Here is a 25,171-nt window from a genome sequence, read left to right as displayed (position 1 = left end):
ATAATTAAATTATTAACATACTCTTAAATCTTAAACGTGACAGCAACATATAAAATATCTGTTGGAACTGAGAATTTAAAAGTGAATGTTTAAGAATGTGTTTAAAAGATGAGATAAAATTGTTATGTAAGATAACTATTTCTGGGAAATATAAGCGCAAAGTGACAAAATAGTGGAGAACTTTTCCATTCGAACTATGACAAGGATTCGTCCCTTAAAATGACTGTCATTGAACACCTTTCACTCCGTACATCGTCTGCGAGAAGTCATACGAATCGAAGAGGTCTTAAAAGCGAACGTAGCGTCAAAATGTAGTACCGAGGCATTTGCCAGATTGGAATTAGAAAAATCAGAAAAATTTCGCTAGGAATAGCTAACCTTGAGAATCGAATCTCGGGCATTCTAGATACTGAACCCTGCAGCCATACCATTTGGAATCTTCGTAAACAATCAGTATTTTCAATACACATTCAACGTTAACATGTAGTAGTGTGAAGAATGGTGTTTTCTTCTTGTTTCGCGGTTATTTAAAGTTGGAACTAATTTTAGACAACTTACTTCCGTGTGAGATGCAGTATGCGACTTTCTGCTATAGTTTTGTTGTCCACATACTTGACAATTCAATTCTAAGTAGAGAAATGATGTATTAAAATACACTCAACATTAATTTATTTATAAAATTACATCCACTCTTCAGACACGTTATATGATTACTGAATCTCTATCACCTCCACTACCATCAAGATCACCATTGGGGTTAAATAACTGTGTTTTCTATTCTTAGCTAGCCATTTTTATCATGGAGGACTAACGTCTTAAATCGGTATAAAATTTCACTTCCTTGCAGTGAAGTATTCTGATATTGTAAAAAAGATCTAGGTATGAGAAAAATATCAATGCAACGAATGTACTCATACGAAGAAAAATCTCTCTATTATAATGAGAGGGTGACTGAAACCAGGACCGTTTAGAAAGTTGTAACAATATGAAATATGCTGTCTCTACTCAACATGGAACTCGAAATCTTCAAGTCCGTAGTCTATACCGATAGAGTATGTGTCTACTGTTCACGACAACGGCTCTAATTGATTCAGACAATGAACGTAAAGCAAATTAATTGTTCTTGTCTCCTTCTTTCTGTTGTAACGAAAACCTGTTACCTATATTAGGCAAATGGAGAGGGATAGACTTCACAAATAAAGTTAATTTACAAATAAAATTATTTAATTATGATTTTATTTAACGGAAAATAATCGGATGTTAAATTTTCACAGAAAAGCTTAAAAATTATTATTATTATTATTATTATTATTATTATTATTATTATTATTATTATTATTATTATTATTATTATTAGGGCTCGGTTTTCATTCATTAAAACAGTGGAAACAGGTTAGACATATTGGCCCATAGAGCATAGCTGAAGTTTCACGCATCCAGTTCTGAGCGTACACTCCGAACTAGAATATCAAATCTACAGTCGTCGCGCTTTCTGACTAAGCTTATCGTTTGATTCATTCAGAATGTGTATTGTTATGGATTCTAATAGAGATTCGTGATTAGTTTTGTTATACTATATAGAAGTATACTTTATTTTTGTGTATTTGAAAATTCAGTTAACCAGTGAATAATTTTGTTATTAATAGAAGTATGTTTAACTTATGCAATTATGCAGTAATGACTAGTTTTTAATGCATAAAAGTTACGTTATCCATACTTTTTATTTATTTATTTATTCATTCATTCATTCATTCATTCATTCATTCATTCATTCATTCATTTATTTATTTATTTATTTATTTATTTATTTATAGTTTTAAATTCTGTCTGTTAACTTCCACATGAAAATTATGCAAAATAATGTTTACAAAAGAAAACTGCTTGACTGTCCAACAAGGATCTTCGTCCAACTGTACCTGTAGGAAAGGAAGCAGTGCCTCAGAAACAGGTTGTGAATGTGTTCAGTTCACATTTAATTCAAGTCTAAATATACAGAGTGGGGCATGGGAACCAAGTGTTTTTGGATTGTCTTGTACTCAGTCATTATGAAAGGGAGAGACGTGCGGAATGTGACATTCCATTCCGTGGCTCATAGCATTTCACCTGCAGTCGGCATCATGGAGCAGTGGACGCATGTTTGCGTATGATTGTTTTGTTAGAAATGGCGAGTCGGTGAGCTCGATACGGCGTGAGTTTTGCTACAGATTCAATATTAATCGTAATGATTCTGTTCCCGTGCGTGACACAGTCTTATGTTGGGTTAAAAAATCTAAAGAAAGGCGCAATACTGAAGAATAAATCGCCCGGCCCCCAACACAGAGTCCGTACTCCAGAAAATTTTCAGTCAGATAAGCGATGCTGCGCAGCCCAGGCCGCTCTGCTCGAAGACATTCAGCTGCTCTTGGAATCAGCAATCATACGGTAAGACGGATTTTGCATGGCGATTTACATTTACACCCAAACAAGATGGGTGGTTTCAGCAAGATGGGGCCACGGCGCATATCTTCAGAGCGTGAATGGCAGTTCTCTGCCTCCTGTTTTCCAATGGTCTCATTTCGAGATTTGGTGATGTTCCATGGCTCCCTCGGTCCCCTGACCTGTCCACGTGATTTTTTTCTATGTGGGTACCTAGAGGCACGTGTTTACGAGGATAAGCCCCGAATATTAGATGAATTAAAGGACACAGTACGTCAACACATCACCCAAATCAACAGAGATCTCCTGGAAAGAATAGAGGTGAATTTTCGTCAGCGCCTTAAACAATACGTCAACACAGACGGACATCACATGCCAGATGTAACTTTCCGCTCATAATTGAAATAGTATGTTCTCACAAACGTTATTCTACCGATAAAATGTGTTGGAAACAAAAACTAACTGTTTTATGATTATTTTAAAAACACTTGCTTCCTATGCCCCACCCTGTACTTACTCCGCAGTTAATCGTAACTGAGGAAATAGTCATGAAATCCTTTTTTTTTCTTTAGTTGGTTATTTAACGAAGCTGTAACAACTACTCGGCTATTTAGCGTCGATGGGATTGCTGTTAGCGAGACAGTATTTGGGAGATGAAGCTGAGGTTTCGCCTAGATTAACTGGCATTCGCTTTTCGGTTAGAGAAAACCTCGGAAGAAACCAACAAGATAATCAGCCCAAGCGGGAAACGAACCAGCGCCCGAGCGCAACTCGAAATCCTTGTTCTATATTATTATTATTATTATTATTATTATTATTATTATTATGTTCGCGGACTTTCATTAAGTGGTCTGTGCCCCCCAGAGGGCTGCAGCCCCCGATCGACAGCCACTGTTTTAGTCTTTCGGTTAACGGCGCTCCGTAACGAAATGTCAGAGAGTTTATATTTCGAAAAACCCGGAAACGAAAAGTACACAATACTCTTCCCCCAACCAGGAGATTAACCGTGAGAGGAATGTTCTTACTATTGCGTCATCTATCGGAGCGAAGTAGATAGATAATATTACCGTTATAACGTCTGTTTAAAACCCATGCGCTCTCCTGCATATGTTATTTCCTGCATTGAGGGATTAAAAGACCAGGAAATTAACCGTGATCTAATTTTGTAACTAGGGTAATATTAGTACATTATGCAACGAGCCTATAATGGTAGTAATTAAGACGCGAGTATTGCGCTCGTTTCATAATTTTCGTACGAGCGTCTTAATTACCATTGTAGCAAGTTTCATACGACTTTTTATGCTCGACCATATTTCTAACTTGAAATTATTCATAAGTATTCATGTTATTCTTATCTGACTGGGGAGCGGAACTGACCTTGTGCAATATCTCGTAAATTGTGAGATGTGCGCAGACGCGAAAGTATTGATTTTTTCCGAGAAACAAATGTCATTGACCTTGATATAATCTAGAGAGTAAAATAAACATTAATCTTGATATAACCTTGAAATTGATTTAGACATTGAAAAACGAGATGACAAATTGAATTTATTTGAGTATTATTTACAATGAACGTTAATTATTATAGTAACAGAACATAACCTTCTGCGGCAATATTGGATTTCCAGCTAGTTGTCTTTCGATTGCATATCCGAGAATAATCGATACTTGCGCTTTCATATTGCTACAATGGTGTTTTCTGATTGGTGGAACACCTGAACTTTAATGAATAGGTGTACTTTAATGAGGTGCATTAAAGGGCTGCTACCAGGTGTATAATTACTACATTTCGGCATGGTCGAGCATAAAAATATGTGTGTATCAGTGTTATTGTTTGCGCTTTGAGAGATAGCCAATGGAGATGCGTCTACCCACGTGTGTCACCTTATGACATCTTATGACATCAACACTCATTAATAGCATCACCCCGCTCCGTCTCATTCCTCTGGGACTTTCTCGTGGTTGGAGTACAGTATAGAAAACACGATTTGACTTTTTCAGTAAAGCTTACATTGAGATGGCGATACTCGAAACCATATCAAAAGGTTCTAAGGGGTTCGATGGTCATCTGGTACGCCCTGCGTTGTCTACGCACGTCACGCGCGGTGCATGCGTCATTAGATGCGTGCACTTAACTAGCATACCCCGTCTCCTGCAAATGTGAGCGAGGAGGCAGGCTATCTTCTCTCGTGCCGGGCGTGTCCTTGCATAATGCACAGCATCCCTGCAGCCAGGCAGGCACGCGCCGCGGTACAACACTTTCTTGCAAGGATCGTGGTGTCAGAACACGCAATTTAGGTAACACCAGCCAGCCATTCACTTTTGTACGTGCGAATTTTATGTTGCGATAAGTTTCGAGTTTAATTTTAAATTTGGTTCAGGTTTTTAAAGGCCAGAAAGCACTTTACGTGATATGGAAAAGGAAAACATTATCCCACATAGTTTTGATACTTACTTACTTACTTAGAAATGGCTTTTAAGGAACCCGAAGGTTCATTACCGCCCTCACATAAGCCCGCCATCGGTCCCTATCCTGTGCAAGATTAATCCAGTCTCTATCATCATATCCCACCTCCCTCAAATCCATTTTAATATTATCCTCCCATCTACGTCTCGGCCTCCCTAAAGGTCTTTTTCCCTCCGGTCTCCCAACTAACACTCTATATGCATTTTTGGATTCGCCCATACGTGCTACATGCCCTGCCCATCTCAAACGTCTGGATTTAATGTTCCTAATTATGTCACGTGAAGAATACAATGCGTGCAGTTCTGCGTTGTGTAACTTTCTCCATTCTCCTGTAACTTCATCCCGCTTAGCCCCAAATATTTTCCTAAGCACCTTATTCTCAAACACCCTTAACCTATGTTCCTCTCTCAAAGTGAGAGTCCAAGTTTCACAACCATACAGAACAACCGGTAATAAAACTGTTTTATAAATTCTAACTTTCAGCTTTTTGACAGCAGACTGGATGATAAAAGCTTCTCAACCGAATAATAACACGCATTTCCCATATTTATTCTGCGTTTAATTTCCTCCCGAGTATCATTTATATTTGTTACTGTTGCTCCAAGATATTTGAATTTTTCCACCTCTTCGAAGGATAAATCTCCAATTTTTATATTTCCATTTCGTACAATATTCTGGTCACGAGACATAATCATATACTTTGTCTTTTCGGGATTTACTTCCAAACCGATCGCTTTACTTGCTTCAAGTAAAATTTCCGTGTTTTCCCTAATCGTTTGTGGGTTTTCTCCTAACATATTCACGTCATCCGCATAGACAAGAAGCTGATGTAACCCGTTCAATTCCAAACCCTGTCTATTATCCTGAACTTTCCTAATGGCATATTCTAAAGCCAAGTTAAAAAGTAAAGGTGATAGTGCATCTCCCTGCTTTAGCCCGCAGTGAATTGGAAAAGCATCAGATAGAAAAGTACCTATACGGGCTCTGCTGTATGTTTCACTGAGACACATTTTAATTAATATAGTTTTGATACTACCAGTAGGAAACTGTCTATCTGAGAATTCGACGCTATAAAAAGAAAACAAAGGTGTGTTACTATATTGGGGGGGGGGCACTCTCACATTCAGCGAAAGAAATTGGAGCGTGGAGATTTGAATGTAAGTTTTAAGGGCAGATTAATCAGAAATCAAATCACGTCTTACCTAATTACATACAAATATTCATATCACATAAAGTAATATATAAAATCCGATTAAACTTTAATAGCTAAATAGCATATAATAACCCAATACATGTGTGAAGTTTGGTGGCAGAATTATAATATATATATATATGTGTATATATTATAATTATATATATATATATATATATATATATATATATATATATATATATTTCTGACATGAGAGCCATTTTGGCTTTCTTGAGATTCATGTACATAAATATTGATAATTTCCTTTTTCTCTGCAGATATATATGAGATTGAATTATAATTATTCAAGTTTAAAACTAATTCTATTTAATGTGAACTTCAAATATTTTAAACATAGCCTAATGAATTATTTATAAACATAATGTTAATTAATTTGCATCAATCCAAAATGTTTATTTTGCATTTCATTTTTATGAGAAAGTCAATTAAGTTAGATATGAAAATTCTGCTTCAGTCACTAAAACTATCAGTCAACCTTAGTCATAAAACATTATAATATTTGAATAATTAGTTTTTGAGGAAAACAATATTATATAGTCTATATACAAATGCAGCTAGCGGGAAAATTAGATTTGTCCTGAACGTGCATCACATTTTGCTCTCAAATGCCTATAGCCATAGGCAACAAAAAGGAATAAAATTGTATTAAACTTTTTTGTTTGAATTATATCAAAGAATAACCCCTTCAAATTAATGACATTACTTCCGGTTAATTCTGTATATATTGTATATATTTGAACCTGGACGACTTTTCTTAATAATGTGAGACAAATATATACATAAATATCTCCTACATGGGAAATATATACGCAAATCTAGATACTTGTAAATAACTAAATATTTACTATAGGGATTCCCAATTAAGTAGAAGAAATATTTATTTTGTCATAAGTTATTTTAAATCAATTATTTTCATTTTTAGGTTGATCACAAATTTTTTCGAGTATTTTCATTCAACAAGTTTTTTTTTTTCTTTCTCAATATTTGGTGCAATGGATCACTTCACGTATAATCTCAAAGTACTGCAGTCAAATGTATGAATCCACATCTGACTACATAGCAGAGTCAACATAGCGCTCTCAGCTGGCACTCACTAGCGTCTATACCCTCGCTGCTCCTATTTGCTCCAGTTGCCCGGCCCTGGTGCAGATAGATAACTGTCGTTCCAGAAACAGGCAATAGGATACAGTAGCTTCGGTCACATTCAATCTCCGAGAGAGCTGTGTGTTGCCTAACCAGCTGGGCTGTACTCAGCTTTTCGCTGCACAGTCTACAGGACTCTAGTAACTACGTCGTCCTTGGTGGTCTACTGGTTAGCATGCCCGGCAATTGTTTCGAGCTTTGTGGTTCAGAAACGATCTAAGGCAATGCATATTTTGGAACAATAAAGTATTTTTGGTTGCTTCCTTAGAAATCGAAGTGAAGTTGGAAGGTCATTATCGTTGCTTTACCGCACATTAAAAATCCTGGTTCTGAATGACAGAGATCTAGGGAAAATGTACCGTTTATTTTTCGTGCAACTGAAAATTTGAAAGGAGCATTATGACCCCATGCGCCTTTTCTAGTTTCTCCCACTTGTCACTCGTGGCCTTTGCGACTTAAAGAATTCTCAATCGAGCTTCAGAAACAGCCGCAGAGGAAAACGACGTGGTCTAGGAATCCGGACTCATTTCCAAAGGATATCGTGCTGAAAGTGTTTATTTCTCTTAGAAGTCAACTATTTGAACTCGCGGACTTGAAGCCGATATCGTATACGATAAACACTAAGCCACCCAGGGACGTTCAGTCGAAGTCGGACCCAAATACCGTAGTTGCTGGTCTGATAGGGGCACTCCCGCTTCCAAAACAATCCCACCATTTTTCTCTAACTTGTTATTACACTTATCACGGGGTCTGTAGACATAAACGATACCACGGTTGTGGACAACAATTTGTGATGCAAGTTGCAATAGATATTAACACAAACTTCTGGGGCTGACTAACTACACTGCTCCGACGATATAGGAGAAATCCAATGTTTACCTACTTAGATATAACACACGGAGCAAGCACCCTGCAATTTACAAGCAGCATATTTAGGTAGAGCATGAAAGTCAAGGATTACTATGGGCAATAAAAAAACCGATCATACGGGAATGAGTATTTAAGAGTTTTTAATCCAATATAAAAATTGAATCTGATGCAACGTTAATGAAAATATTTTTTTATTACCTAGAATATATCTATCTAACGATACAATAATAAATAAATAGATAGATAGATAAATAGATAAATAAATAAATAAATAAATACAAAAATAAATAAACAAATAAATAAATAAAAAGTGAATAAGAAAGTAAATATCGGTACCGGGTAAGTAAATAAGTAAGTAAATAATAAATAAACAAGTAAATAAATGCATCAATGAATCAATGAGTGTGTGAATGAATTAATGAATGAGCAAATAAATAAATAAATGATAAATAAATAAATAAATAAATAAATAAATAAATAAATAAATAAATAAATAAATAAATAAATAAGTGAATAAGAAAATAATATCGGTACCTGGTAAGTAAATAAGTAAGTAAATAATAAATAAACAAGTAAATAAATACATGAATGAATCAATGAGTGTATGAATGCATGAATTAATGAATGAATGAATAAATAAATAAATAAATAAATAAATAAGTGAATAAGAAAATAATATCGGTGCCTGGTAAGTAAATAAGTAAGTAAATAATAAATAAACAAGTAAATAAATACATGAATGAATCAATGAGTGTATGAATGCATGAATTAATGAATTAATAAATAAATAAATAAATAAATAAATAAATAAATAAATAAATAAGTGAATAAGAAAATAATATCGGTACCTGGTAAGTAAATAAGTAAGTAAATAATAAATAAACAAGTAAATAAATACATGAATGAATCAATGAGTGTATGAATGCATGAATTAATGAATGAATAAATAAATAAGTGAATAAAAAAATAATATCGGTACCTGGTAAGTAAATAAGTAAGTAAATAATAAATAAACAAGTGAATAAATACATGAATGAATCAATGAGTGTATGAATGCATGAATTAATGAATGAATGAATAAATAAATAAATAAATAAATAAATAAATAAATAAATAAATAAATAAATAAATAAATAAATAAATAAGTGAATAGGAGAATAAATATCGGTACCGGGTAAGTAAATAAGTAAGTAAATAATAAATAAACAAGTAAATAAATACATGAATGAATCAATGAGTGTATGAATGAAAGAATGAATAAATAAATAAATAAATACACAAATAAATAAATAAATAATAAATAAGTGAATAAGAAAATAAATATTGGTACCGGGTAAGTAAATAATAAATAAACAATTAAATAAATACATGAATGAATCAATGAGTTTATGAATGAATGAATGAATGAATGAATGAATGAATGAATAAATAATAAATAAATAAGCGAATAAGAAAATAAATATTGGTACCGGGTAAGTAAATAATAAATAAACAAGTAAATAAATACATGAGTGAATCAATTAGTGTATGAATGAAAGAATAAATAAATAAATAATAATTAAATAATAAATAAATAAATAAATAAATAAATAAGTGAATAAGAAGATAAGTATCCGTACCAAGTAAGTAACTAAGTAAGGAAATAAGTAAATAATAAATAAGCAAGTAAATAAATACATGAATGAATCAATGAGTGAATGAATGAATAAATAAATAAATAGATGGATGAATAAATAAATATTAACTTGAACACTCTAGCAATATCCTCATTTGCGCGTTTTCAAGGCCTTGAATAATATTTACTTTTTCAGAAATACGTACTCAGATGTAAACGTGTTTATGACATGATGCTTTGCCGGTATGCGGGGTCTTGAATTATCGCCACAACAATACATATGTTGTACTGTTTTCTGCTTTCTTTAGACTGAGACGCATTCTTCTAAATCGACGGAGCAGAGTCAAATAGAAAATGAAAACATGTATTTAGTTTAGGTTTATATCATATTTATTTGTATATATGTTTGCTTGTCCTATTCTGCAATGTATAATTCTGATCCATTTTGATTTCTTGCAGATACCGGAAGTGAATTATGAGCGTCTTTCCCTGAGCGTAGGTGAGAGCGTCGCCCGTCGAGGCCGCAGTCGGTATGAGGCAGAGGTGAGCATTGCAGACACACCATCATATGCTCAATTAATCTCTCTTCCATTTCCCTGATTTACAGTAGTCTATTCTTTCTCCTTTTTTGAAAGACGTAAGACTGATAGCCATAATGCTACTAATGCCGATTGCCTTAACCTCCCGTTTATTTTTAATTTTAATTGGTTATATTACGAAGCTTTATCAACTACTCTGGTTATCTAGCGTCTGAATGAGATGAAGGTGATAATGCCAGGGAAATGAGTCCGGAGTCCAACGCTGAATGTTACCCAGTATTTGCTCTTAACAGGTTGAGGAAAACCCCTGAAAAAACCTACCAGGTAACTTGTCCCAACCGAGATTTGAACCCGGGCCCGCTCGTTTCACAGTTAGGCATGCTAACCGTTTCTTCACAGCGGTGGAAACCTTCCGTTACACTGTAAGCCTCCATGACCTGTAATAGGAATAATGTTCATTTATATAGCTATGTAAACATGTCTACCGATCCGTAGTTACGCTCGAGCATTTGTTCGATTTCAGCTTGGGCTGATTACCTGGTTGGGCTTTTTCCGAGGTTTTCCCCAACTGTAAGGCGAGTGTCAGGTAATCTATGGCGAATCCTCGGCCTCATCTCGCCAAATATATCTCGCTGTCACCAATCCCAACGACGCTATATAATCGAGTATTTAATACAGCGTAGTTAAATAACCAAATAAAAAAATCTATGTAAATATATAATTTTTTGCATAAATTTATGCATACAGTTTAGGAACATACTTTAAAATTCAGTCCGAGGTCTCTTCTCGTAAACGAGAAGCATAATAATGGCTGATTCACAATATACGGGTACGGAACGACAATGAGAACGAGAACGGAAAATTTAAAAAATAAATGTATTTAAATGTGAGCATTCAGAATTAACGAGAAGCTTGCCGGAGCCCGGAAACGGGAACGGAGAGTTGACACAGTTTTAACTTTGCCGTTCTCGTTTTCGATTACAGCCTACTAGATTCATTCTGTTGTCATCGAAATGCTATTTGGTCGTCGTATATTTTGTAGCAAGGAGGCCGTGACAATTTCTTGCCTATTCATTGCTTGTAACTAACTCAGAAATTCAGTAGAATCACTTTCCATAACATATGCTACGTGTATATGTGACAAGACTACCACGTGAATTGAATTCATGAGTATTCAGTGTCGTAAATTTCGAAGTTGGTTAACCTGTGTTTATGTTGGCTGGCTTGTACTCATGAGAGAACGCCATTGGTCAATTATATACAAATAACAATAGAATGCGCAATATCGACTTTAAATGAAGTTATTGACATGTGTATCGATATACATAGTCGTTTCCTTTCTCGGTTTATTGTGAAAAAAAAAATCTTCATGCTCACGTCGACCGCTTCCCGTTCTCGTTCTGGTTCTAGCTCCCGGTTTATTGTGAACCAGCCTTTAGCCCCAGGGACACGGAGCCTCCAAGCTCTTCCTGATCAGCCGAAGCTTGCAGATGTGGCATCCTGCCTCTGCCCCTGATAGAGCAAAATCCCATCCGCACACGAGTAACCTGATAGGCCTCAGGGGTCCAGAGTCACGAGCCTTTCCTACATCAGCATTGGAAATCCGTGCTACCCCCAAGAATTCTTCCGTGTCTATGAAGATGAAATGAGGAATTGAAGGGTTGGTACAGAGACATCATTTTATTTTTACTAACATTTTTAATATTAACCTGGCTATACTTTTAGAGAACCGGAAACACCGTTCGCGACCCCTTCCACGGCTGGAGATCGATGATACTGGCGTAAAAAACAAACAAATCACTTTACTAGGTATAGTAGGGAAGAAAAGTATTTCATCCATTTATGTAAACTAGGAAATATCGCGATTTTGAGTTCGACAATTTTCATTAGGTTTTTGTTTATTCACAATAAGTGTTTTCACTCACGAACTGAGCTATCCATGCGAACGTATTCATTATGCAGTGTATATTATACTGTCTACAGCACATCAGCGTACAATTTAGAGAATGAAGTTAAAATGAAAAATAATCATAATATGGATATTTAAACACATATTTGAAAATGGTGGCCGTTCATTTCGATACAGGCTTCAGTTCTTTTGTGCATATTATCGCACTATAGACTATTGTATCTAATTCCAATTGCCAGTTTCGTCCTTCGTACTAGTAACTCATGTTGAAATAATTCTGTACCTACTCTATAAAAGAGTACCTTACGTACTGTAAATTCAATCTTCACTTCTGCCCGACCCGCACAGATAAAATTACTCAGACATGCTATCTAATGTCCGTCCAAGTGGTTATGCCGCAGGATCGTAGAAAGGGGGGAAATCACGTGGCATTTAATTACTTAACGAGGCCCTTTTATTTAAGTTATTTTAAACAGTTGTATAATATTACGTAAACGTCCAATTCCTAACAAAAATTAATGTTTTCAGAAAAGAGCTAAGACAGCTCAGCTTTTACAGAGGGGCGTGCAGAAGCAGGTGGGGGAAATCGGGATGCGACGTAGGCAAACGGACAGTACCTGTGCGAAAATATGATTCAATATTGAAAGCTCTTTCGTCACTGGAAAACGCGAACATATTTCTGGAACGTACTATACTCACTAACTCAGTGCTCTTTACTATATGCGGTCTTGATTCTGTCTGGAGGACATTTGGAACTTCATTAGTAGAAGGGGTGGGAGTGAAGTACATTCAAAAACTGAGGTACAATAAAAATTGAAGTAAAAATAAAATGATGTCTCTGTAGAATGATAGAAAGAAACGGGAGAACTCCAGAAAAACCTTCTGCTACGTTTGTTTTGTCTATCACAAATTCCATCACGACCTGGCCGGGGATCGAAATCGGGCCGCGTGGACGGAAGACCAGCGTGCCAGCAATTAAGGCACAGACGTGGCGGATTTAAAAGACATCCAGGAGACCCAGTGTTGTGCAGAGCGAAGCTCATGGTATGTTACTAGTTGAGGTGGAGGACATTAAATAAATACTAAAATTAACTGTGATGTGAATATAAAACCCCTCAAGAGTATTTCGGCTTTCTTTGACCTGCCGATTCGCCATGCTCCAACAATCACCTTGAGCTGAACCTCAGCTTTAGCACGGAACGAATTCTACTCATTATTTTCGCGTAGCGGATGCAAACTTAAGAACATCATCTGTGCGAGGTAGAAATAGGAAATGGAGGTTGTTATTGAGGATATAAACGTCGCAGACTATTTGACGCCATGCTTCCTCCTCCTCTTTTAAGGACTGGCCCCTATTCGCGACACCCACTCGTACTGGATAACTCAAGCGTTTATGAGCTAAGAGTGAAACAATAAGAACCAGGGCGGAAGTAATTTTTTTTTATTTTTATTTTAGTGGGTTATTTTACGACGCTTTATCAACAGCTTAGGTTATTTAGCGTCTGAATGAGATGAAAGCGATAATGCCGGTGAAATGAGTCCGGGGTCCAACACCGAAAGTTACCCAGCATTTGCTCATATTTGGTTTGAGGGAAAACCCCGGAAAAACTTCAACCAGGTAACTTGCCCCGACCGGGAATCGAACCCGGGCCACCTGGTTTCGCGGCCAGACGCGCTAACCGTTACTCCACAGGTGTGGACGCGCGGATGTGATGAAAGTGGAAAACCGTAGTACACATAATATGTGATGTAGAATGGGAAAAGGGACCTCTTGTCGCCCAAGTAAATTTAACAGGAGAGCTGAAAAGCGAAGTTAATCAAAATTATTTTTTTTTTCTATTTTAGTTTCTTACTATTTCATCAAGATACAACTAGACTATAATAAAATTTTACTAAATTTATGTCTAAATTACAAATATAGTTTGGATTATGTTAGTTAAACTTTAACTGTGTTTTCTCCAAATACTGTTTTTCCTATTGAAATTCAGAGTAAAATTTTAGATTGTTGGGTAATTTTTGTGTTAAAATGGCTACACTTTTATCCTCTACAAGAAAAATTGAAAAATCCAACTTTGAATTTTTCCGACAAGAGGTCCCTTTTTCCTTTCTGCATCACATATAATACCCATTCTATTCCAATGTGTAATTTGCCTCTAGCACTAGTTTTCTCTGATATAAACAAGATCGAGGACAGCACGGAGAGAGAAATACAAAGGGAGAAACGCACTGACATGGCTTGCATTTTGGTCCCTTAAATTCGTGTTTCTAGATAAAATCCTCAGCAGAACACTAAAACTAGACACCCTAGAATCCTGCATTTACCCAGTATTGCTCTTTGGAAGCCAGACATGATCACTAACATCTAAACAGACGAAAGCGAAACAAATATACCAACGGAAGATGATACAAAAAGTTCTAGGCTTATCCTCAAGAGACAGAATCACCAACGAAGAACTGCTTCAAAGGGCATCAACTGCAGATATCGCTCATCTAGCTTTTAAAAGTAAGTGAAGCTGCAGAGGCCACGTCGCAAGAATGGAGGGCGACCGATGGACCAAGTCTACCATGTGGGACTCTAGACCAGGCGGCTACGAGGCAGACCTATAGGCCTAAGTATCCGACAAGGAAAACTCAGTGCGCAGAAACCAGCGGGCGTGACTGTCTCGCGCAGATGACATATCCTCCCGTTCCCAGCATGCTCTCACGCCCACTTCAGGGGGTTAAGAGGGGTATAGCATGCGCGCCTCGAGGAGTCCGAGCTGAGGTTTCCTTGTAGGATACCTATAGGAGAAGATGGGCAGACATCTTCAAAGAACACAGAGGTCGACAATGGTCTAGGACAGCAAGAGGAAGAGGAGAGTGGACAATTCTAGGGAACAGCCTGAACAGTGTCCACGATTAAGTGTCCACACTAACGCGGAGTAGCTGGCCGCGTTAGGTATATAAGAGCCAAACTCTTAACAGGAGTATTATCGATTTATTAATTTGTCCTACAGAATAATATCTGTGATATTGACAATTAATATTTGAGGAGAAAAATTCGCTCCGGCGCCGGAGATCGAACCCGGGTCCTTGGTTCTACGTACCAAGCGCTCTACCCACTGAACTACGCCGAATTCAATCCACAACACCAGGCCGAATCCCTCTCCTTCGCTGTTTCCCTTTGTGGCCTGACTCCAAGTTAGGCATATATGTTGACGCATATATCCAATGTCAACTGCCATCTTAACAGGAGGTATACATCCTCATTTAGGCCTACATATGGTACTATCGTTCCATCTACTGTGGTTGGGGTTTGGAGTCCATTGGTCATCAGTTTTGTTTAGGTCACGTTCATGGATGTGCTCGCCGTTCTGCTTTGTGTACTGAGTTCTTGGAGCATATTAGAAGGATAAATTAAGAAAATTAAAATATTGGTTAATAAATAACTATGTATATAATATATAAAACAAATAAATTTTCAATTTATTTTTTAATGGACAAAGGTAAAAATAGACACTTATTCTTAACATATACAGCAAGAGCACAAATATGTGAAATAACAACTCGTCCTGCCACTCCAAAATACCTCGAAACGCATTTAAATCTACGAGTATAATATCTTGGAATATATTAATCTGTTAGTAAAAATAAAAGGCATTTTGCCAAACATCCGGGCAATAATAATGTTGCAGCAATACAAAAGAAAAATATGAAATTTTCAAAATCTTCCACGATCAAGCAATAAAGTTATTATTCTTTCAATAACCACTAGCGTGCAGAAAATGTCCCTCCTTGACAAATGACTATTGTATGAAGTAAAGTGGCCTCAATAAAAGCTGGGATTATCGCACGTGTTTGCAATGTGTTCTTTCTTGAAAATATAAAATAGTTACACGAGCCACATTTTCCATAAGTTTCAGACTTATGTACTGTACAACATGCAGTCTATGTACAGTCAACTCTGGATATAGTGAACTCGGTTATAGTGAACATTTGGCTATAGTGAACCTAAATCGTTGGTCCTGACCCGCATACATTAAAAAGTACATTAATATTTCCGTTTATAGTGAACCCTCACTTCGGTTATAGTGAACATTAAAAATTGAAGTTACAAGAATTTTATCCTGACAGATTCTTATTTGAAGTCAGACCTTCTTGTATAAAATTGAAAGAATGTGTTGAGAACAACATTCTAAGTTTCTTACTCCTTTAGTCAAAGACAAAGGTAGGATTAGTGATTCCTAGACAATGAATTGTAGGCCTACTGTAAATCCAGGCAACGCGTTACGACCTTGCCTCAATCCACCGTCGAAGGGTTGCCATTCTGTTTTCAGGCACACTACTCTACTGTTATTTCTAATCCTCCACCGTCAAAGGATTGCCTTTTGTTCTCAGAAACATTTCCATTATGACGGATAGCATCGAAACAACGAAAAATGAAATTGCCTTATTATATTAAAAGGGGACGGACATTATGTCCAGAGCATAAATCAACCCCCTCCCAGTTTCCATTAAGTGACCCGGGAAACTCCAAGGCTGAGTACGCAGTCTCGCCATAACAGCGTTTGTCATTTCTACCTGATCAGTCTGTTTCTAGTGTTCGAACAGTGAATGTAATGTATACAAATGTCGAAGTGTAAAGTGTTTTCCTTTGAAGATAAGACGAATATTGTAAGTGACAACGAACGTGGTCTTTCGCAAGCGGACGTGAGTCGACAGCATAGTTTAAGTAAATCAACTGTGCGTAACAATATACAATGTAATTCATTCCACAAAAATTAAATATTTTAATTACTGTATTGTATTTTATTTTCTTGTTCACAATTTCATTCATTTCTGTCATTTAAGGTTAGAGGAGGGACACTTCGGATATAGTGAACGAAATATGCAAGTTCGCAGAGGTTCACTATATCCGGAGTTGACTGTATAAGACCAGTCCTTTCAATATAATCATAGGCCAAGGTCTATTCGAGTGCTATTGATCACATGCGTGTAATGGCTTATTTGATGACACTGAACCAGTTACATGATAGGCCTACGGTATGTACTCTCCCGAACACTAGACACATGTCGATAGGATCTGTTAAACTCTCGAAATCTACTTAATGAGTTTAAAGCGAAGACAAAAACAATTTAATTGATGAATGCAACGTGAGATTCCATGAAAGCCTACCCCAGCGTCACTCTTGTTTTAAATTAAAACTTGAAGCTCGAACTGATTTATCAAAGTAGGGGTATCCAAAGTAATATACCCAAATACACACGTTGCCACAACTGATATTCTCTATTTCAAATCCTTCCTCAAATAAAGAGCTTTCGGCGAAAGAGGAATAGTAATATGACAATGGTGAAGTGATAGTTTCGACAAAAACCAAAGTTCTGGGAAAGATTTTCTCCTCAAATGTTATGTGGACCTAGGGACGTTGCGATACTGCAATTTAAGCGATACTTGGTATCAATACTGAATCCCACATTCAATACCGATACCCCATAATATCGAAAGGACAGTATCGATACTTAACGAATGGACTGGTATTGCTAACATTCATTAAACAACATTGTCACTATATTGGGTCCATTACACTGGACAACAAAATTTAACTTTTTCTACATTAAAATGGAAAAGAAAAAGTGATTCATGTGGTATCTTTTTCGCTGATTTCAAATTTGTTTACAGTTTTTTCTATCAGACTTTTTTAAACAGCCATTTTTTGTTGCAATGAAATAACCTTGCTTTAGTAGAAATAAAATATGTTACATAGCCTGTATATTGAACTAAAATGCACTTCTTGAGGATTTTATGCTGTGTTTAGCTTTAGGAGTAGTACAGTCCAGCATTAGCCAGCTAACATTCTTGGGCTCCATTTACCTTGGTAACGGTTTTACATGGTAGATATTTTATAAAGGAAACGTACACCATGTTCGTCACTTACACTTCCGTAGTTGGAGGGGGGAAAGTCCTAATGTGAGTCGATGAATTGAATTTTTAGGGACATATTATATCCGAATATGACAGCAAATATTTATAAAGAAATACTATTAATATTGAGTAATTTATTTTTAAATATACTGATACAGAGATAATGAGCTACCAAGGGGACAAAAAATGCAAAAGCGTTACAAAAAATGGAGCCCTATAGGAAAAATAGAAAATTTCTGACTTCGTATTCAGAATCACCAAATCAAAAAACATAAGAATGGGTGAAAATCATTCATTTAACAAAATCATTGTTGACCAATGTTATCGGTGACGATGCTTGTAATTTTCATTTTGATTTCGTTGCTTCAGTCATTGAATATTTCCAACATTACATTACTTGGATATTCACGAGTGTGCCTTCAGTCATTCACAGAAAAAATTAGCAGATACGAAATTCTCGTGCCTTCCAAAAAGTGCACAGTTGCATCTAGGGACGTTGCGATACTGTAGCCTATTTTAAGCGATACTTTGTATCCAACATTACTCAACTTACATCCAAAAAAATTTCTCTGCCATGATTTCTGTCCATGACTTACTTGTAGAAAGATGAATTCTAGCTGTTTAATCACAACACGACCAGCACAACGCAATACTTTATTATGTTTAACTACAAATCCGATACCTCCATTCTGGTTGGATAATCGTCCACATCTCTGCTTCGGCATGTGGACGTGAGGCCAGCAGCCGGCTGGTCGGTCATGTTCCTTCATGGGCTGTCGTGCCTCGGATTATTATTATTATTATTATTATTATTATTCACTGAAATTTAATTATTATCTAAATAATGTACTAATTAACAGAACGGATTGCGTAAAAGATTTGGGAATATTCTTTGACAGTAAATTGTATTTTCATAGTCACGTTGATTACATTTACAATCACGCAATCAGAATGCTAGGAATAATACGGTAAATAACTTATTATTTTTCCACGGCCCAATTCTCTTTTAATGCTATACTATACATTGGTGCGATTGAAACTCGAATATGCATCTGTAGTTTGGAACTCGATTACAACTACGGACTCGGCTAAATTAGAAAATATACAAAGAAAATTTATATCCTTATGTTCATTCAGATTTCTGCCCATTAATTCCGGGTACAGTTATGAGAGAAAATGTGAATATTTTAATTGTCAAAATCTATATGCTAGACGCCATGAGCTAGATTATCTGTTCTTTTGTAAAGTCCTCAAAGGTGATATATCCTGTGACTCTTTCTTAAACAATATTACCTTACGTATTCCAACAAAAGATATGAGAGCCCACAAACTTTTCTATATTAGAAATTCGAAATTTCTTTCACCAGTCTCCAGATGCATTAAAAATGCCAACATGCATGGTAGCGAATTCGATCCCTTCAATGTATAGACTTAGTTCGCTCTTGGCAACGATTTATCATTTATGTATTCTTTCAGGCATTATACTCAATTATCATTGTCTCATAGTATTCTTAGTTATCCATTCATCTTCATTATTGTAATTAATTGTAATTATATTTATGTGTAATAATTATTTTTGTTTTATGTTTTTGTTATATTTGTGCTGAACTGTAATTGGCCACTGGCTGTTGTACAGCACATTAAATAAATATAAATAAATATAAATATAAATAAATTATTATTATTATTATTATTATTATTATTATTATTATTAACTACAAATCAGATTCGTCTTGCCGTTGTCAGTACTTTTGTTTAGATATTGCTATTTTTCTATCGATACCAATGAAATATCGAAGATCCAATAACGAATCCAAATGCAGTCAGTATCGCAAGTTAAGTATCGATACCTACTTATATCGATAGTACCGCAACGTCTCTATGTGGACCAGAAATCGTAAGGAAGCGGTTGAAGTACAGAAGTTATTGCCTCGCAGTGAAATCTATAAATATCGCCCTAACAAAACAGCAATATGAGCGGTAAGCGACCAATTCCTGCTTTCACCGAACAGCAGGAAGTAATATTCATGTGGCTGTAAATTATGTCGGAACTGAAATGTCGTATTGTTAGAAATCTCTTCAATTCGCCTAACTACAGTTTAAAAGATTTCTAATGAATAAACACATTTTTACTTATAGCTATTAAAATAGGAATTCTTAACTAGCCACAGTTAGCGAAACGTCTCTTTTCCTTTAACCCTCCTGCTACCATGGGGGAGCGGGGTAATAGGATTACCGCACTGATTAATTTTTCAATATTATTATCATTTTTCTCCTTATTTATTTTTGAAATTCTATGTATTTGTCCGTTATATGTCTACTAATATTTTGAAACAAGAATAACATAAATAATTAATCTACTTTAATAAGTAATTCGCGTTATTTAAGTGGGGTGATCTTGTTACCCCCTTGGTAGTCTGTGTCATGTAGGTTAATTTTCTACAGAGCTTATATACTTCCAAATTATTTTATTATCTATTATTCATATCATTATTCATATTGTTATTTATATTATCATCAGTATCATGACCTTTGTTTGTAATTTTTTTTAAATTTTTCATTTCTGTGTGTGATAGTTGTTCTAAAAGTGATTTCGTTAGAAATAATTATTATTAGTGGAGTCTTTTTCCGAGACATTCATTGTAGTATATGTGGTGTTCATATATTTGAATTTCAACAAGAAACTAAAATTTATTTTCTTAGGTTTATATTTTATCAATTTATCTTTATTTGCTGCTCGTTTTATGTAAACAACACTTGTCCTGGTCCGTCCCTGCATTAGAACAGAGCATCTGTTTTGTACCGGTATGTCTGTACCCGCTTGAGCTCTACTGTGCACTTGTAAACCCCCTCCTCCCCAACCAGGAATGTTTCAAAACGTCTAATATTGTAAACTTTAATAATTAGTTAAATACTGCAATTAAGAAAAATTGTGACTGTTTTTCATCCTTATGACACGAATAATCATCAGTTAAAATAATGACAATTACACTGTGTATATATGTATATATATATAAAGTTATTATAATACATTTTTATTGAGGACCTCGCCGTCGTCTATTGAATATTGTGTAATCAATGACTTTATATAGTCATCACGTGAATACATATTAATGGAGAAAAATTCGTTCCGGTGTGTTCTAGGATATCTTTCAATGGTGTCACTGATTCATGAACATGGTTAATAAGGTAATAATTAATTAGTACCTCCAAGTAAGTATGATTTTCAATAGGCATAGCCCACCTTTCTGAATTAAACTACGACCTATGTTTGCCCTCAAAACGCTAATTGACGAACTTATAAATGGTACAAAATGCCAAATGTTAAAATGAAAATGATAAATTTATAATTTAAAATTACAAAAAAAAAAAAAAAAAAAAAAAAACACCATCCCTACACTCCTGAATAGCTCTGTAGATAACAAAATACTACTTACTACTTTGAGTTATTCACAAGTGTGGAATGAAAATATGAGGTTTATGGAACCAAAATGTAATACCATAAAAAAGTTGTGGTTTGATATTATAAAGAACAGTACAAAACATTTTTTTATTTAGCTTAATATTTAGAGGTGGCCACCAAAATTTGAAGGTTCAGATTTTTTAGAGAGAGAACAGTCTCCAGTGGTTTAATCCGAACAGGGTACCAGGAAAATGTTTAAAAACACATGTTAAAAGACTGCATATTTTTGGTCCCCTGTTATTTTATCTTGAAGTGTCACAGAAACATCAATTTATAAGATAATTGGGCATAATCTCAAAACTCCTGGGTATGATATAATTAATATAATTTATGAAAATTCCTTCTTCTTATGTTGCAGGGTATTTAAATCAGAACAATGGCTCTAATTAATACAAGAAATCTGACCTCGTGTCCTGTATTCGGAATGCCGAAGTGCTGAACCCATCAGAATTACCTACCTATCATGATGTAACGAAATATTATCTATGGTCAAAAATGTATTAAAATCTGACTTAAAATCAAAAGAACCTACTGCTGGAGAGATTTCAGAAAGAGTTGCTATCAAAAGTAAGAAAATCTGGGTAAAGGCATCTATTCCGATAGTCAGTCATACAAGAATAGTACAACTGGTTCGTGCTTACAATGATGAATGCGGAAAAATGCTGTATATTGCAACACCAATTTAGAGTCTTCCAAATAAAGTTTCAATATGTGATTATACATCAATTCATTACCTATATAATGAAAAACAAAAGAATTGAACAAATATAGAAAAAGACAAAAAAATGTGATTCTAATAAACTTCAAAGCCCTTGGGGCACCTCAAAAATTAAATGTAGAAACTCCATAGTTTTCACATTGCAGCCGCCAAATTACTCTTCAAGGAACGACCACTCATATAAATTGAGGGGAAAAAGACAGAGGACGGACACTGGAAACTTTTCTTTTCTCAATCGTACTATCAGGGACTGGAATGCTTTACCTGCAGACTTACTAAAGGCTTTACCAATAACCAAAAATGTATTTAAAAATAGGCTTAAGGACTTTACTAATAGACGGTAGTATATTATACACACTATTTAAAGGGTGTAATTGATATCTTGTTATTTCAAGTGTTCTATCAGTGAGGACGTGTGTTGTGTCAGTGAAGTGTGTAGTGTCAGTGAAGTCTGTTGTGTAAGTGAAGTGTGTTGGTGTCAGTGAAGTGGCTGTGCAACGTATTTGAACAGTGAAATGGTTAGAAGTGTTAGTGAAATCAGGATAGAATCAGTGCAGTGAGTGAGTTGACAGCGAAATAAGTGTAGTGCCGAAAGGTACTTGTGGAGGTATGAACCTGTCACACTCGTGGGTCTTAGTTCGAACTCAGGGTTAAGATACAAATTAGATTTACTTTAAATGTTATTTTAAGTGACCATGCTTCATTTAATTCAGGATGCTCCTTATTATTATTATTATTATTATTATTATTATTATTATTATTATTATTATTATTATTTATTAGTTGTGTTTATTATTAATTGTCACTATTGAGTGTAATTAGTTACCACTGCCACCGGGTATATACCCATTTGCAGTGTGAATAAATACATACACATTTCTAAGTTAAGTGAAAAGACAGATTTTTGCAAATGTTACATTTAGGAAAAGGATAAAAAACAATTTTATGTATAGATTCACTCCACTCTATTATTCACCATCAGAAGAAACATGCTCGTCGAACGGCCTAGCATCGTAAATGAAAACTGTTCACTATGGGCAGGCAGCGGATTTTCGGTCCCGATAATGAACGTTAGGTGTACGTCAGTTGCAGAACTCACTGCTACGTTCCCTCCGTACGCTATGTGACGAGACGCCTTGTCGCTGTGTAGGGATCGAAAATCCGCTGTCTGGTTATGGTTCAAACTCTTCAAGACATAATACATTAATAAAATTTTTGGCGTAGGCTACATATGGTGGGACTTATGTGACATCGGAGTAGCACGACACCGGACGTTCACCTACAAGGAGGAGGACTTGGCGTCAATAACAAACAAACATTCGCGCCTAAATGAGATTTGAACCAACGACTGTTGCTCCCACGTTGTGTTAAAAATGCGTCTCACAGTCGCCGTGGCGTCATCTGCGTTCCAAATCTCTCTCCACTCAACACTTGTGCTCCTGGACAGCAATATTCATCCATTGGTCCATCTCATGATTTCTTTTCTTATTATAACGACCGAACACTTGACACACTCCCAGACTTTGGACTCAGCCCAGTCGAGACGATCTTATCGGATTAGGCTGGGCATGTGGACTTGATGTGGAACAGACCACAGGACGGCGGCGTGGGGGCAATGTGACTGTTCAAAGATTAAGCGTAATTTTTTCCACAACAAGGCCCAGCAGACCTCAGTCAGTTGAGTGACGAATTCTCTCAAAAGTGACCGTAGTTCGATCTTTGACTAATACTGTTATACTCTTTGTGAACAGAACCGTTATACGGAAAATATTGTCTCACAAGTGGAGGAGACGCGTTGGTATCACAGATTTTGATAATTCTCTTTCGTATCGAGGTTAACGATGTAAAAATATATAGCAAGCCAAATTGGACGGAGATATGCAATAATAGACCAACCGACAATTTGAAAAAAAAAAGATATTTGCACAAATCTGTTGATGGCAGGCTAATTTGAGCCATTCAGAGCAAAATAATTGGGTAATGAGGTTTATAGTAAAAATTCTGTAAAATACAACGCAAAGTAGCAGTTAATATGTCCTTCGTGCTATCCACTGACTACTAATAGTTTAAATAAATTGAATATTAATTGCTACTTTGCGTTGTATTTTACAGAATGTTTACTTTAACCTTCATTACTCATTTTTTAAGTTACACCACTTTTGCTCTGAACGGCTCATTTAAGTCGGAAAAAATCAAGAACGCGATATCTGAATTTTGCTGCTATTTATAAGCAAAAATTCGTTTATTGCATAAAATTAATTTATTTATTTTGCTTTGAAATATTAATTCAACTGCTGGTCTCTTATTAAAATTCGGTTAGCCTTTTTTGGTTTTATTTGTGCTAATTTTTTTTGTAATGGTATGAATGTTATAATACTTCTTGTATAAAAGAAAAAATATATATATATATGAAGAGTTCGCGGGAAAAACGATAAATTGTTAAGGTTGATGTCATTATCTAATTCAATGGATCACTACGAAATTTAATGTTGTTCTAATGAAAAATGGTAAAAAGGAGAATTATCACCACGAATACAGTAATCCTTTCCTTTATTTTCTATAGAAACAGCACTATATCTTGCAGTTATAGACTCAATTAGATCATTATCTAATCCTTAACAGAAATGTGACATTCATCGTTTTTACCGCGAACTCTTCATATATGTACTTCAATGACCAATAAATGGAAACAGGTTTTTGGCGCTTGGTCTCTTATTGCGTAACTCCGTCCAATTATAGATGTTATAAAGGTTTTCGAGCTATAGACAGAGAAAGGTATGTTTTGTTGTCTCTTCAGTTAATGTACCTGCTCTTTTCTCAGTTCTAACGAGTAATAGTGATAGCTCAGGGCTTACACATTGGAGCATTAATGTAGATGAATCGTCCCAAAGAGAAAGATCCTAAGTTCAGTTTTCAA

General features: G+C 35.5%; 1 protein-coding gene across 2 annotated transcripts in view; it reads left to right on the top strand.

Annotated features, from left to right (window-relative positions):
* The window catches only part of LOC138707587 (cadherin-like and PC-esterase domain-containing protein 1), a 496,436-nt gene that overhangs the window by 133,587 nt on the left and 337,678 nt on the right, over positions 1–25,171 (top strand). For both annotated transcript variants that reach the window (XR_011334282.1, XM_069837194.1), the window contains exon 2: positions 10,183–10,266. Coding sequence is in view for 1 of the 2 variants with exons in the window: in XM_069837194.1 (XP_069693295.1) it covers positions 10,256–10,266 (11 nt within the window). In the remaining variant the exon portion in view is untranslated. The remainder of the gene's footprint in view (positions 1–10,182; positions 10,267–25,171) is intronic.

The sequence above is a fragment of the Periplaneta americana genome, chromosome 10 (assembly GCF_040183065.1).
Source record: "Periplaneta americana isolate PAMFEO1 chromosome 10, P.americana_PAMFEO1_priV1, whole genome shotgun sequence".
Taxonomy (NCBI): domain Eukaryota; kingdom Metazoa; phylum Arthropoda; class Insecta; order Blattodea; family Blattidae; genus Periplaneta; species Periplaneta americana.
This window is presented reverse-complemented; position numbering and strand designations above follow the sequence as displayed.